General features: G+C 40.7%; 1 protein-coding gene across 9 annotated transcripts in view; it reads right to left on the minus strand.

Moving 5' to 3' along the window:
• Positions 1–2,106: 2,106 nt before the first annotated feature.
• The window catches only part of MFSD1 (major facilitator superfamily domain containing 1), a 31,775-nt gene continuing 19,297 nt past the window's right edge, over positions 2,107–14,584 (minus strand). For 3 of the 9 annotated variants that reach the window (XM_073232163.1, XM_073232160.1, XM_073232162.1), the window contains 2 exons: positions 13,918–13,965; positions 13,014–13,075 (listed from right to left, as the gene is read on the minus strand). In XM_073232163.1, coding sequence (XP_073088264.1) covers positions 13,014–13,075; positions 13,918–13,965 — 110 coding nt within the window. The other 6 variants (XM_073232158.1, XM_073232161.1, XR_012129397.1 and 3 more) reach the window with 5 other exon arrangements.

Below are 14,584 nucleotides of genomic sequence, written 5' to 3' on the forward strand. Positions count from 1 at the left end.
TAGCCCCATTTACAGACAAGGAAACTGAAGCACGGAGCTTTAAGTACTAGTCCAAGGTCACCCAGCTGGAGAATGCCCATAGTGCAGGGTGGAAGCTTTGAATCAAGGCAGCAGCCTCTGAAGCACATGCTCCTAAGATTCAAGTGTATGGCCCAATCCAAACACTAGTCAAGAACCAGCAGAATTCTCCTTGACAGCACCAGCTCATCATTTGAGGTTAGCCCCATTGTTTACATAATTGCTATTATCTACAGGCCAAACGGTATACAGTAAGTGCTCTTTTACTGCACTTCCTAACCAGTGTTTTGGTTAAGTTTAAGGTCTGCATGATCAAGTGGAAGATACAGAGTTAAATGGCTGCATAAAAGACCCTATTCTTATTTGCACATAATGTCTCAGTTTGTGACAGGAAAGTTTTATCACTGTCTTAAAGCATAACGTGTTCATTCTCTTTAAAAAAAAAAAAACTTAACATCCGAGGTAATCCAAAAAGATAATCTTTAAAAAAAAAAGCTCTCATATTTAAACAACAATGATCTCCAAGGAGCTCTCAAATCTAAACATACATTATTTAATAATTCATTATAATCTCCCTATAAAGAGGTGAATAAGCCTTTTTAATAAAAACCAAAGTGTAACCCCTCATTACTATTCCACTCTAATTACAGGAAATGTCTGGATAAACCATGTATCTGTCAAAAGTATAAAATTTTATTCTAAAAGTGCAGTTTATTGCTTTCAAGGCCACACAATAATTAGAACGACTGTTGCCTAGCAAAATTCCTTAGGATAATTAGTTTAATGAATAGGCAAGGATGTTTTCTAATTAGCAGGTCAGCTGTTTCCACATAAGTGCTTCTATAGTAACTCAGAGCTTAAAACTGTTTAATCTTTTGAATATCCTCCCAGCTCTCTCTTATGTTACTAACTGTTGGCCCTTTCTTTGCATAATACACAGGGACTATGCAGCCTAGTCCCAATCACCACCCCTTGCAAATTAATGTTTAACATTATTGGAGAATTGGTGCACTAGGGATCCCAATTAAAAGCTTAAAGCCATCCCACTCCCACTTAGCCATTACCTCTAATGCTCACCAGCTTGTCAACCCTGGAGGTGGGAAGAAAAGTAATCTAAAATCCTTAGGATGCATCATGCCTTTATCTGAAAAAGCAAGTGTCTTACACCCCTGGCAGGAGTTTCACAACCTTTAATTTTTGTTAACCTATGTGCTTGCATTTCTCTGATCCATATTGTTAGGTTAGAGAAAGGAAAAACAAGGACATGCAAACAGAACAGAGAGATGCCATAGGGTGAGAACAGACCAGACCCCAAAGTCTGTGCCATATATGGAAAGGGGACAGCTCTCCCTGAATTCCATCCTGATGTGCCAACTAAGACCTGGATGTCAGCCTCCTCCCTCTTGGAAAGAAAAATGTTTCTAGTTGACTATTATGTCACCTTTAGCCAATCATACCTCTCAACACCCCCCTAAGATAGTTTGCCCACTCCTCCCCCTCCTAATCCCTTATAAACGCCCCACCTCTCTAACCAGGCATGACTTCTCTGGCCTCTGGCAAGAAGGCCACAGAACCTCACCCGGGAGTATTTAAATAAATTACCTGGCCCTTTGTTGCCTCTCTTTGCCTGCTTATTCCGGCTAGAATTTATCTTACACATATAATGCTAATTTTACTCCTGCAGAGTCCTTTGACCTACTTAACAGTAAAATATAAGCATCTATGTTTAACTTACTTCTGGATAGTTGGAATAAAAAAGGTTAACTTAGTGACATCATATCCTGATTTTCAGGGACAGTTATGTCAAGACACAAGAATCAAAAACTATTCCCTTTGGAGAAAGGGCCCCACTGTAAAGGGAGCTGAGAACCCACTGCCCAACATAAGTAAAGGGGATGTTTCCACCTCTCCTGTGGTTATTAAAAATCCACCTAAAGTAGACTAGAAGAAACAAAAGTTCTTCCTGAATCTACCCATTCAACCCCCATGCCTTGCCAATGGGTTTCAGCCCCAGGCAAGTTCACTATGGATTCAATGTGACCGAGAAATGACAGTAGAACGTTGTTGGGGTGAAAGGGTTATACCCAACTTTATTTCCATGGTGGCAGGTCAATCACTAAAACCCCATCCACTTACAGTAAGTCTGCATTGCAGCAAGCTGGTCCCTGCCTCTGAGCCTCTCTGCCCGCACAGCCGTCCTCTGGGCCTCTGTCCTCGGCACTGCCACCACTCCAGCCTCTGCTCTGCTCTTCTTCAACCTTACAGCAGTGCCACTGTGTCGCCCAGAGCACTGGGCCGAGCTCTTTATATAGAGTCAATAGCAATGTGTTACCACACGTGTGTAGTGAGCTAGCCAACCAGCGCCAGGTGAGAATCCTGGCCACAGGCACTCTCACTTTATCCACACCCCACCCCTCCAGGATCCTCTCCTCTCAATCTATGTGCCCTCAATCCTCTACAATGGTCCCTGTGTGAGAAAGCTGGAGCACTGTAACCAAATTCCATAACAACAAGACAGGCTACAACAATATACAAATAACAAAAATCACAACAAATTATAATAACCCTCAAGCCTGAGAAGATCCATTGCCACCAAGTGGTCATCCTGGCTGTATTCAAACAAGTTCTACTCAAAGGAGTTAATCAAAAGGACCATGGGGGTGGGGGGGCCTTACAATACCCACCTTCTCCAGCCTCTCCAGCAAAAAGTCTTGCAGACACACAGGCCGATCTTTGTCTCTGCCTTCTGCTTTGTCCTCAGCAGCCGGAACAGCTGCTCTGGTCTCAATTGCCACAGCTCCAGTCCGATTTCTGTCTGCCTGCTCCTGCCTTTTCAAACCAACCCACATCATGGGGCCCTTTAAATTCTTCCTTTAAGAAGCGGGCCGTATTTCCTTCTGTGCTTGAGCCTGAGGACAGAAGCAGAGCATGGAGCGTTCCACAGCCTGAGGAGGGGGCTGCGCCTCTCCTGCAAGAACCCATGGTTGCCGAGTCCCTCTGGCTTTCCACCAGCTTTCAACCAGGTGGGGTCTCCACCGAGGAGGGGCTGATGCCTCCGGCACCGGCAGGGCCTCCACCCCCACCTGTTCGTCAAACCTCTGCCCCTCCATTTCTGGGGCTGACGGCTCCACCTCATCTTCACTTGCCCCACAGCACCTGGCAGCCTGCGTGCTGCTGCTTCTCCAGCAGCTTCTTCTCGGGCCTCTTCCCTCACCTCCCCCCAGCACCTGGCAGCCTGCACTCCCATACTGCTGCTTCTCGGGCTGCTTCCTCTCGGGCCACGGCACTTAACAGTGATGCCATATCAGTCAGCTTTCTCTTGGGGTGGACCCGAGTCCTCCACCCCTTCACAGAACCACATGTCCACAGGGGACACTCGAATGTCTCTCCATCCACAGGGGCAGCCTGCTGAAACACAGCTCCCATGAGCACAGCCTGTTCTTTTTCCTTGGTCACCAATGAACCCTGCCAACTGTTGCCAATTGTCTGGCCAGTGGGTTTCAGCCCAGGGCAAGTTCACTATGGATTCCATGTGACCAAAGAAATGACAGTAGAACATTCTTGGGGTGAAAGCGTTTATACTCATGGTTATACTTTATTTCCATGGTGGCCGGTCAATCCCTAGAATCCCACTCCTTTAGAGAGAGTCTGCATGCAGCAAGCCGGTCTCTGCCTCTGGGCCTCTGTCCTTGGAGCTGACACCACTCCAGCCTCTGCTCTGCTCTCCTGCAACTGTGCCACCATGTCACACAGAGCATCAGGCAGAGCTCTTTATATAGTTAATAATGATATATTGCCCACACATGTGTAGTGAGCTAGCCAACCAGGGCCTGCTGAGAATCCTGGCCACAGGAACTTTGATTTTATCCACACCCACCATCCTGGTGAAAGCTGGGATTCTCAAATGTGTTACTGTCCTGGGCACCTAGCAACTTCATAATCAGCCTGGCTGTCTAGATATGCTGAAACAAAATAAAAAGTCAGCAAATACTATCATATTCAAAACACCAGGACTGAGGTGGTACTGGATGCAAATACAACAGGTGGAGCAACCCACAACATGTCATGCATGGTGCCAGCCCTTAAAGAGGTTACATACTGTTGGGGAAACCAAACAAAAATTACAAACAACAATGTTAGCACTTATTAACAATTTTAGCAGTGACAGAAGAAATTATGTCAGTTGTTGATTAATCAAAAATGAACAATGCAGACAGTATTAGGGAAATTGGGGGGGGGGGCGTAAAAAGTACTTTCTGCTGAGGGCCATCAAAGGCATTGAGTATGCTCAAAGCTGGGTGAAATTTCAACTCGCAGAATTTCCCAAGCAGTGATTGGTTCCTGAAAAGGTCAGGAGGTGGAGATAATGTTCGAGGGGTGGACGAATGTGTGACTGCGGAAGTTGCCCAAAGCCAACAAAAGAGCCACTCAAGGTACAGGGAAATAAATGCAAAGGGCACTTGAGCAGGAGAGTAATATGCTCAAAGCTGTGACTCAAAAACTTAAGCTGGCAGCCCCCAGGTTTCACATGGATTAGAGCAAAGAAACAAAATGTCACAGGAGACCTCTGCAAGGTCACCTAATTGGCCCTCCTTCCTTTCAAAGCTAGCCTACACACCACCTCCAGATTTTCTTTAAAAGGGCATTTTTCATCACACACAAATCTGTCCATTCCCTCCCTATATCCTCACTCCTGTAGGATAAAGCCCCGATTTCTCATGCTGGCATCCTAGACCCATCACAGTCTCGTCGTCCCAGCTGAGCTTTCCAACTCACAGGTTTCCTATCACACCTTGTGAACTTCCACCTCCCAGATGTGTGCCACGGGGCCACCATCCACCACTCAGCACCCTCCCCAAGCCTCCGCACATGCCTCAGTACTCACCTTCCCAGACCTTGGGGGCTGCTCCTCCCAGCTGCCTCCCACCTCACTCTCTGCTGCTGACACACCCAGTGGGCTTATGGCCTTGGAGCTGGTGATGGGCTCCCGCATCACCTCAGGTCTGTTTTCCCTCGCCCACAAGTCCATTTCCAGCCTACAGAACATAGCCTCCTACAACGTTCTGCACATGGTGGACACTTGGCAGGCAGGGGTGATGCTGACAAAAGAGGGGTAAGAGTCAGGCGATGGACACTCAGAAGGCCACTGTAGTGATCCAAACATACAAATAATGGGCATAAGCAGAACTAACAAGAGTTTTAAACATACTGGAAAAAATGAAGAGAAATAAAATGGTTAGTTAGATGTACATGGTAAGAGAAACAGAACAAAAATGCCTGAGACTCCAAGCCTGATGAATCAAAACAATGATAAACTAGCACCTAGCACACAGTAGGCACTCAACAGTCATTAGGGAAAGAAAAAGAAAGAAGGAGAGAGGGAGGGAGACTGCATTGCGGGGGTGAGGGGAGATTCAGACAAGTTAAATGTGAGCTGCCAGTGAGGCCTCAAGTTAGAGATGAGGGAGGGCCGTTCAGAGACAGCTGAGGCTCACACTCAGGGTCTAGAATTATCTACACAGGCAAATACTCAAAATTGTGAATGTAATTGCTATCTCAGAGAAAGAAGAGAACAGAGGACCTAAGAGATACAAGAACCATAAAAACAATCCGGACAGGGAACGCAGGGATGGGAGGTAAAGCTAGATAATAGTCAAATGAGAACAGGTTCACGAAAGAGAAAGGTTGTCAAGGGTGTCACATGAAACAGACTAAAGATAATGAACAGCTGTATCTCAGCAAACAACTTAAATGCCACCTCTTCCAAGAAGCCTCCCCTGATCACCCATTGGAAGGCCCTTTCCCTTCGGCGACCCATTATCTACTCCTCTTTAAGGCATATCTCCACTCCTACCAAGTATAACTGGCACTTTAAAAATCTCTTATTTCCTCTCCTACAAGATCTAGCACAGGCTTGAATATATAGACACCCACTAAATCTTTGTAGAATAAATGAATATATAGCAAGTGATTCTCTTTTGTATACTTTTCTGGAATTACTGCCTAAATCCAACTGATGAGTACATGTCTATAAAACTAAATCGCAAGTTGTTTGGGATTTATTTGTTCTAACACTCACTCAACCTCAATTCAAAGTAATTCCAGGACACACAATACCTGAAAGCATTCTCACTTTTTAGCTCATATTTCAAAGAAAATAGAGAGAGGAAATTTTTAGTTTTTGTAATTAATTAAGCATAATCTAACCCAACTTTATAAAGTTACATATACTCATCATCTTTTACTTTCTTGTAAACAAGCCAAATATCTTTTGTATTTCAACACCCAACTTTTTGTTTTGTTGAAGGTTTTTAAAAAATGTATCAAACAACTTCAAAGGTAATGGCCTCAAAAATAATTTCATGAAAAGAAGCAGAACTTATGTTCTTGCAGCATGCTGTAGCTGGGCATTTTTATAGTGGTTAAATCAAGAACAAAAAGCAAAAAGTGCCACTTCAAGAAAATTAAGGAATCAGATTCTCTGAGAATGTTCCACTCCACAAGTAGAAAAACACATTAACAGCAAGACCTTTATAAGCATCAACTCAAAATTCAAAGACACAGCAGCTGAAGACTCCTTATGCTCCTTCTGTATAGCCTAGTTTCTTGCAGGAGTAGGCTACATATTTCTTATTGCAGTTTCTACCTTGAACTCATACTCCAAATCTTTATGAGCAGGCTGCTTCCCATCCCAGCATCCCACACCACTAAGATTGTTCTCTACAAATGTACCAATGACTTCTGAGCTACACATTGACTACACAGTCAAGACCCTGATCTTTTCACCTTTTCACTGCTTTTGCCACTGGTGCCCACTCCCTTCTTAAAACTCGCTTTTGCTTTCATAGAATGCACCCTGTCTTGCTTCTCTTCACATCTCCTCCAGTAAGTGTGGGTGGGTGACACCAGGACTCTGTTCTTGGCACTCTCCTCTCTATTCGTACACTCTTCCTGGGCATTCTCACAAGTACGATGGCCCCCTGAGAGCTCCCAAGCCTTACTCCAGGGAAATCCTCTCTCTCACTTCAAACCTATGCTTCTGTCCACACAACAGTTCTCAGGTACTGTAAGCCCCACCAAGCCAAAACTTGAAATCACTTTCCTCCCAAACCTGCTCTTGCTGGTTAAATGGCACCACCAACCATACCATCCAAGCCAGAAATCTGGGAGTCGTCTTTAATTCTGGCTGCTCCGGCCACCTCACATTGTCATGATCACATGGTCAGTTCACCCCCCAAGGCATCACTGGAACTTGCCCTCTTCTTTCCACCTTCACCGCCTTAGCTCAAATTCCCAACACCTCATGTGAGCTTCATTGATCCGACCTATGAACCATTCTCCCAACTCCAGGTTTGTTTCTCCCAACCTAATTCATTCCTTTCTTTCTGCTCCTAGAGTCATCTTTCAAAAATGCAAGTCCTACTTTAATCATAAAAATCTTCCAAAAGTTCCCATTTGCCTTCAGAAAGATCCAAATCCTGAACATGGAACATGGAATGAAAGGCCCTCAGCAATTTGCCTCATATCAAAGCTTTCCACCTAAATTCTCCAATGTGCCCCTTTCACTCCATTTTCATGAACCAGCAGGCTCTCTTGGGATTAGCTCTGGAAACTCTTGTCCACTCCACTCTCACCCCACTCCTTCTCTGCTTAGAACATTCATCCTACTTATCTTACACCCTGCAGCTCAAAGACAGACCATCCCCTCTGGGAACTTTGTAAGTATCCTAGTTTTTCCAACCCCCGTGGGCCACAGCTGTGTGCCAGCCCCCAACACACTATCACCACCACAGCTTCACCAACCCTTTGTCCATTCCCCCCAGTCACTGACGTGACCCCTGAGGAAGACGGGCCGCATTTTCTACATGCCTGAATCGTCACCTCTAGGTAATGAGCTGTAAGTTCAATGATGCCAAAAACAGATGATCACACAGAAGTCTGAGCATATCTAACATCATCAAGCATCAACACATTGTTATTGCATCATGCTTGTTTTTTCCCACTACTGTATTTCTCTGAATCTTAAGATGCTGTCAAAGATAAGAGATACCCCAGTTTCTGAGATATTAAAAGGTGAAATATTATGGGCTATGAAATACAGCATATTAATTTAGTAACATGATCATACAAATGCATGTAGTCATGAAGCTAGAAGAGCATTTTAAAAATCCGAGTGTTGAAAAATAAACCAACGCTCTCTAAAATAACTCTTAAATGGGGGAGCAAAAAACATGATGTTATCTTAAAATATTTCAATATTTTTCCTTTGAAATGTTAAGAAACTGTTCTATGCCGATTGTGGTAGGTGAAACATAAATGTGTATCTATTTAAATTCACATAACTATAAAATAAAATTAAAGTCATTGAAGACATTTTTAAATGTCCATTCAATGTGTCTCATCTTCTGAGGCCCATAATCCTGCTTCCCCAACCACCAAACCTGCACTCTGCCTCCATGAACCTACCCGTCAACACACGAACCCAGAGGACAGTTATTTCTCCTCTGACAGCATCACTCCATTTCATAACCAATATATGCCCCGTCTCCAGGCCAATATCCCTACTACCTGCATGTCCCAGCCCAGGTTTCTTGCTCCTCCTCGAGGGCCCTGTTCTCCTCCCAGCCCTATCACTGCTGACTCAAACCCTCTCCTCTCCTCTTCCTCTCATTTCACTCCATCAACTGTTTGTCCATCTCTTTGTCCATTGTACCCTGTGAAATCTGGGCTCTACTAGGGTGGGGAGGGGGGAGACAGATTTGCCTTTTGTCCTGACATATCTACCTCTTCTCCGGGATAGGGTCTGCTTTGAAAGGTGAAAAGGTACCTAAACATAGTAAGACACAGAGCCCCAAGATAATCACATTTTCCTTAGAAAAGTGAACAAGACTCAATATTTGGGGGTGGGATGTGGAATAAGCTTTGCAAGAAGCTTGAAAGTGTCACCAGAAGCCCACACTTTCAGCTGTTTGTGAACAATCGAGTGTATCTTAAGTATTTCTGAGCATGCTTCATTTACTTGCCAAAAGGAATCAACACAATCCTAGTAGGTCCCAGCTTGTCCAACTCTTCAACTGTCTAGACAATGTTTTAGGTCATCCATCAATGAATACACACATCTAATGTGTGGTAATTAACAATATCTGTAAATGTCACAAATTAAGAACATGAGAGCTAGAAGGCTAGTGGTATTCCATTTTACTAATCAGGAAATAGAAGCACAGAAAGCTGACTAGAAAAACTTAGGAGACAAGCATGGGAAGGTGATCCTCCTCAAAAAGACAAACTCCTACAAAGTACATGCTAACTCCAAATGGAATGCCTTATAGGTCCACTGGTTTCCATTACACAATTGATCTGCAGTCAAATTTACGGGGGTAAATCAGTTTACGGAGAAGAGCAAGTCAGGCAGGGCAGCTGCCAGGATGTGATATGGGTAAGGATCCACTAAGGAAGACACATGCACTTGGGTGCAAGAGCACAGACATGAACATCTAATGGGGATAAATGATAATAAGTTTGTAACAAATTTGGACATCTGGCCTGTGTATTGGCAGGACTTTTCCGTATTTCTTACAAAACATCAGTTTTCCCCATCAACCTCTAGGTAGCAAATCTCTGCTCAGGGCCTAAACCAAGAACATGCAAATGGAAGCCAAAGGGTATGAGGCTGAGGTGAGGCATTCCAGAAATCATGGGCAGCTGGTAGATAATTTGAAGCTGTTCTTTGCTATCACTGAGACCAAAAATGAGTGTTTTGGTCTCCATTCTCTAATTCTGTTGTCTCCTACAGTTCCCTCACGTGCAGTTTTCTTCCTGTCAATGCAAATTTTATTTCTAACTCAGAGTCCTGTTTAACTCCCACAAACATCCCTAAAGTTCTCTGAAAAAGCCTACCTGTTGCCTTCCTTCTTTCTGAACACTAATGCAACTTTCTTTGAACAGGAGCATTCAAATTTGTGTTGAATTTTGTTTGTGGGGTTTTTTAAACTTTTATTATACAATAAATATTTATTGTGGAAACTCAGAAAACATAAATAAGCCAAAAGAAAGCCATCATCCAGGGACATTTATGTGCACATCCTTCAGACATGTTTATTTTTACAAAAATAGCAGCACTCTTAATCTCCCACATAATAATGCCATCATTCATGCCAACATGCTAATGAAATCACTTAATAACCACTGAATATTTCACTTTAAGCATACAATGTACTTAAAAAATCCCTTATTCTTATAAACATGGGTGGTTTCCTATTTTAGGCTATTATAAGTAATTTTGCAACGAAGACACTTTCTTAAAATATCAAGTGTATATTTGTCTGATAGTTTTCTTAGGATAAATTATTAGAAAATCAGTAAGCCAGAAGGCATACAGCCACCACTATTTCCCTTTAGGCCTTTTTATTCATATTGCTAATTTACCTTCCAAAAAGATGTTCTATTTACTTTCCTTTTTCTTTATGCATCAAAAAATATATTTTGTGCCTACTCTACTAGGCACTATTGACATGATCATTATTAATACAACAGACATTCCCTGCCCTCATGGAGCTTACAATCTACAGGAAGAGAGTGATGTCCACACCCACTCCACCACAAACTCGTTATTATAAGATCAGGTAAGCTAAGGTGGAAAGTACAGGGTTTTTCAAAGATCAAAAGGATTTTGGAAGAGCCTGATTACTGCCTCAAGGATCTAAAAGTTTCCACAGGAAGAATGTTTCTGAGCTGGGGCTAAAGTTTTGTTTTAAGTCAAGTGAAACCAGGTTGTAGAGAATCCTGGATAATATATTCTAAGCAAAGGGAGCAGCATCGACAAAGCCCTTGAGAAGAGAGGGAACATATCCCATTTGAAAAAATATCAGCAGCTCCCTGTGGCTGAAGCACAGACATAGTGGACAGAGTAAGGCAGGGGCCAGACCACACAGGCCCTCACAGCAGCGGCTGACTTCCTGCACTCTTGCCAACTGGTTAGGCCAACAGTTAATAGGCTAGAACAGTCACATGGCAGGCAAAGCCTAGAGAACTAACTACTGAACACAATAAACTATAACTCAGAAAATGAGTGTGATGAACTTTCAATCTGTTGTAGAACTTTTAAGCATACAATGTTATCCCATGTATTTTAAACAATATAATCAGCTAAATACATTAATTGTCTAGAGTACCTGCGTGCCCAAGGAGAACAAAACACATGAAGTCCTTGACTTTAATATTAAGACTGAGTCAATTAAAAAGTATTTAAGTTTGCCAGGAAATTTCATATTCATATTCATTTCATGCGAACAACATAAATATTATGTAAGGTCCTACTCTGGAGAAAAAACTGTTCCCATACTCTTTCAATCACTGTAATTAAGTGCATTTTATTCCAACTTATATTTTCTTATAAACCTCCACATAAAGAAGAGTTAAATAGTGTTTTAATATTTTTTAGAAATAAAAAATTAGAAGACATTAAGTATTCCTTTTGCAGTGCTCTTATTTACTCATGTGTATATCCAATTATCATAATTTAAAGGACACTTTTTAGTAATTAATTAGGCTATAAGAAAAAACCATAAAGTTTGCATCATAAAATTACGTCCCTAAGTTATTAGTAAGGGTCCTCTGTGACAAACACTTACAAAAACTCGGAAGAATCACTGCTCAGCAACCTCTCATAACTCACAAAAAAACAGACTATAATCTGCTATTTGTGAAAACAGAGGCTTCTCATAAAAATATCTTCCAAATATTTCCTATTATGTAAGAGAATGTCCATCAGAAATCCATTGTTTATTCTGTTTAAAAACATCCCTTCTACCCCTCAAAAACGTTTTTTTGCTTCAAGATAAAGAAAAGGCTAGATTCCCTAAGATATTTTGTGAACATCTCAATACAAGATCCAATGCGTTCGATTATTTACTGCCCTACTGTCTAAGTTAACCTGCATGTCCTAGAGCAATTTTCTCTACTTCATTGTTGATTAGCCCATTTTAGAATTCTTCAAAAACACACAATACAAAATACACAGGCTAAAACAGTCCTCACAAATATACTTTGAAATAGGTGTACCTCAAATATAAATAACTTTCCAGACCATTACTTTTCCCAATGACTAAATTCTTAATAAAAAAAAAAAATGGAGGCTTTCGAACCAATAATGTGTGCAGCCCATTCTCATGACATAGTCATTTAAACTTCTCATCTGCAAAACATAATGTAATAAATTATCAAAAAGGGGAAGAAAAAAACATGAAGCCCCATCTGGTTTACAAAATAAAAACCATAAGCATTTTAGAACATGTAATGCCAAATATTAAAAGTTATACATTTTGCTAATTTTTTAACTCCTTTTGATCATAAAAGTTAACATAGCACCAATGTAAGAAATTTAAAAAATACAGAAAAACAAAGAAAAAATAAACTCTTATAATCCTACCATTCAAATGGGATTACTGATAAACGGGGTTTCTAAAAAATTAGCAGTAACAACAGGAAACATAATTCTTGTTTTAGCATATACTCATGGAAAAAATTAATTTAACTTAAACCCCACACTTTGCACTTTAATCTCTTTCAAATGAATCAGAGAACACACAATACCATGCTAATAGCAGGAGAAGGTGAAAAATTACCTCAACTAGTTAAAGAAAAAAAATATATATCGGAGAGAATAATGAAAGTTCCCAGCACAGGAACTTGGGACAAAGACCTCTCCTCCAATCAATTACAAATACTACAGGTCTCTGTCTATGTCCTTCTCTCTCTCAGAAGGCACTTTAAAGTCCAATTCTCTTTTTTTCCCAATTCATTTAACTCTTCATATCCACCTTTTAAATTTTCTGACACAACCAAGAATTTTGTTATAGTTAATGCCAGAGATAATCATTACCTCTTGAAACTCAAGTATATGACTAACTTCTTAGAAGTCCAAACTCAATACCTTAAAATAAAATGCTAATGTTTAAGATTTTCAAAATAAAGACAACTTTTCTTTCTTTCTATACTTACTCAGCATGGGAAAGTTTTATTTCTTCCCTCTGTTTTGCAGAATAATTTAGGTTCCCACCTAAAACACAAATAAGCATAGAATCTGTTCATTAAAACTACTGTAAATAAAGTCCAAACATGCATGCACACATGCAAATATTTGCATTGGTATATCTTAAGGTAACAGAAAAGGCTATGCAAGATGAGAAAGAAATAGTTCAACCTCCTGGAGCCTACCCAAGGAAAAAAATGTATTTTAAGAATCCTTATATGATGCCACTTCTCAATTTTAGCAATTTTTTGTAAATCTGGACTTACGTATTGCTTTAGGTTTTGTTAATTGGGATACTGTATTGATATTCAATAATAGTGAAAATTAGAAGAAATTAAAGGAAATTATCTATGATTATTTAAACAGCATGTATATATACATTCTTCTAAGTATCTAACAACCTTCAGAGGCAAGTCAGAAAAGTTAGTAAGGGTAACATCAAAATCTTATAAAGAACAAAGAAAAAAAGCACAAATACATGTAGAATATCTTAGCAAACGAAAAAATCTCTAATTTCTTTCTGCATCAAACACTTCATCTTAAAATGCAAACTTGCAGCTATAAATTTGTTTACTTCTTATTTTTCAAAAAAATATAAGAGTAATGCAGGAAGGACTTCAGGTATTAAAAATGCCATACTTATTATGCAAATAAAAAGAACATCTAAAACTTTGCATTTGGACAGAAAAAATATGAAAACAATTTTAATAAATGTGAAGGTCCTAAATAAAATGAAATGTTTACATCACTATGAACAGATCATTATTATATGAACTCAAGCAGTGGCCTCTAAAGATGCATGCAGACAATCCAGGGACCCCAAAAAATGATCTGTCCCAGTTTAAGAAAATATCTTAACTTCTACTTACCTTGGGCACGATTCACCAAATAGAGTAAGACCACAGATAAAAGTGATACTGGAAATGAAAAAACACAGGGCTCTTAAAAAACATACCTCTTCCCAGTGATTCCCATATAATAATAATCACAAAGTAAAGCTTAGACAAATCAAATCTTATTTAACTAACATTTAAAAATAAAAACACTATTCACAGTATTTTTCAAAAATCACCAAAAGAGTCACACACCATTTTCTCCATGGGCTACCTGAGCCCAGTGACAGCACAGTCAAAAACGAAGCTGAGACCCCACAAGGGACCAACACACCCATGGGTCATCCCTGCATCTCTTTCCTCTACCTTTTTTTAATTAATTATTTTTATTTTGGTATCATTGATATACAATCACATGAGCAACACTGTAGTTACTAGATTTCCCCCATTATCAAGTTTCCCCACATACCCCATTACAGTCACTGTCCATCAGCGTAGTAAGATGCTATAGAATCACTACTTGTCTTCTCTGTGCTATACTGCCTTCCCTGTGAAACCGCCCCGAACATTATATGTACTAATCGTAATGCCCCTTATCCCCCTTATCTCTCCCTTCCCACCCATCCTCCCCAGTCCCTTTCCCTTTGGTAACTGTTAGTCCATTCGTGGGTTCTGTGAGTCTGCTGCTGTTTTGTTCCTTCAG

The sequence above is a fragment of the Manis javanica genome, chromosome 3 (genome assembly GCF_040802235.1).
Source record: "Manis javanica isolate MJ-LG chromosome 3, MJ_LKY, whole genome shotgun sequence".
Lineage (NCBI taxonomy): Eukaryota > Metazoa > Chordata > Mammalia > Pholidota > Manidae > Manis > Manis javanica.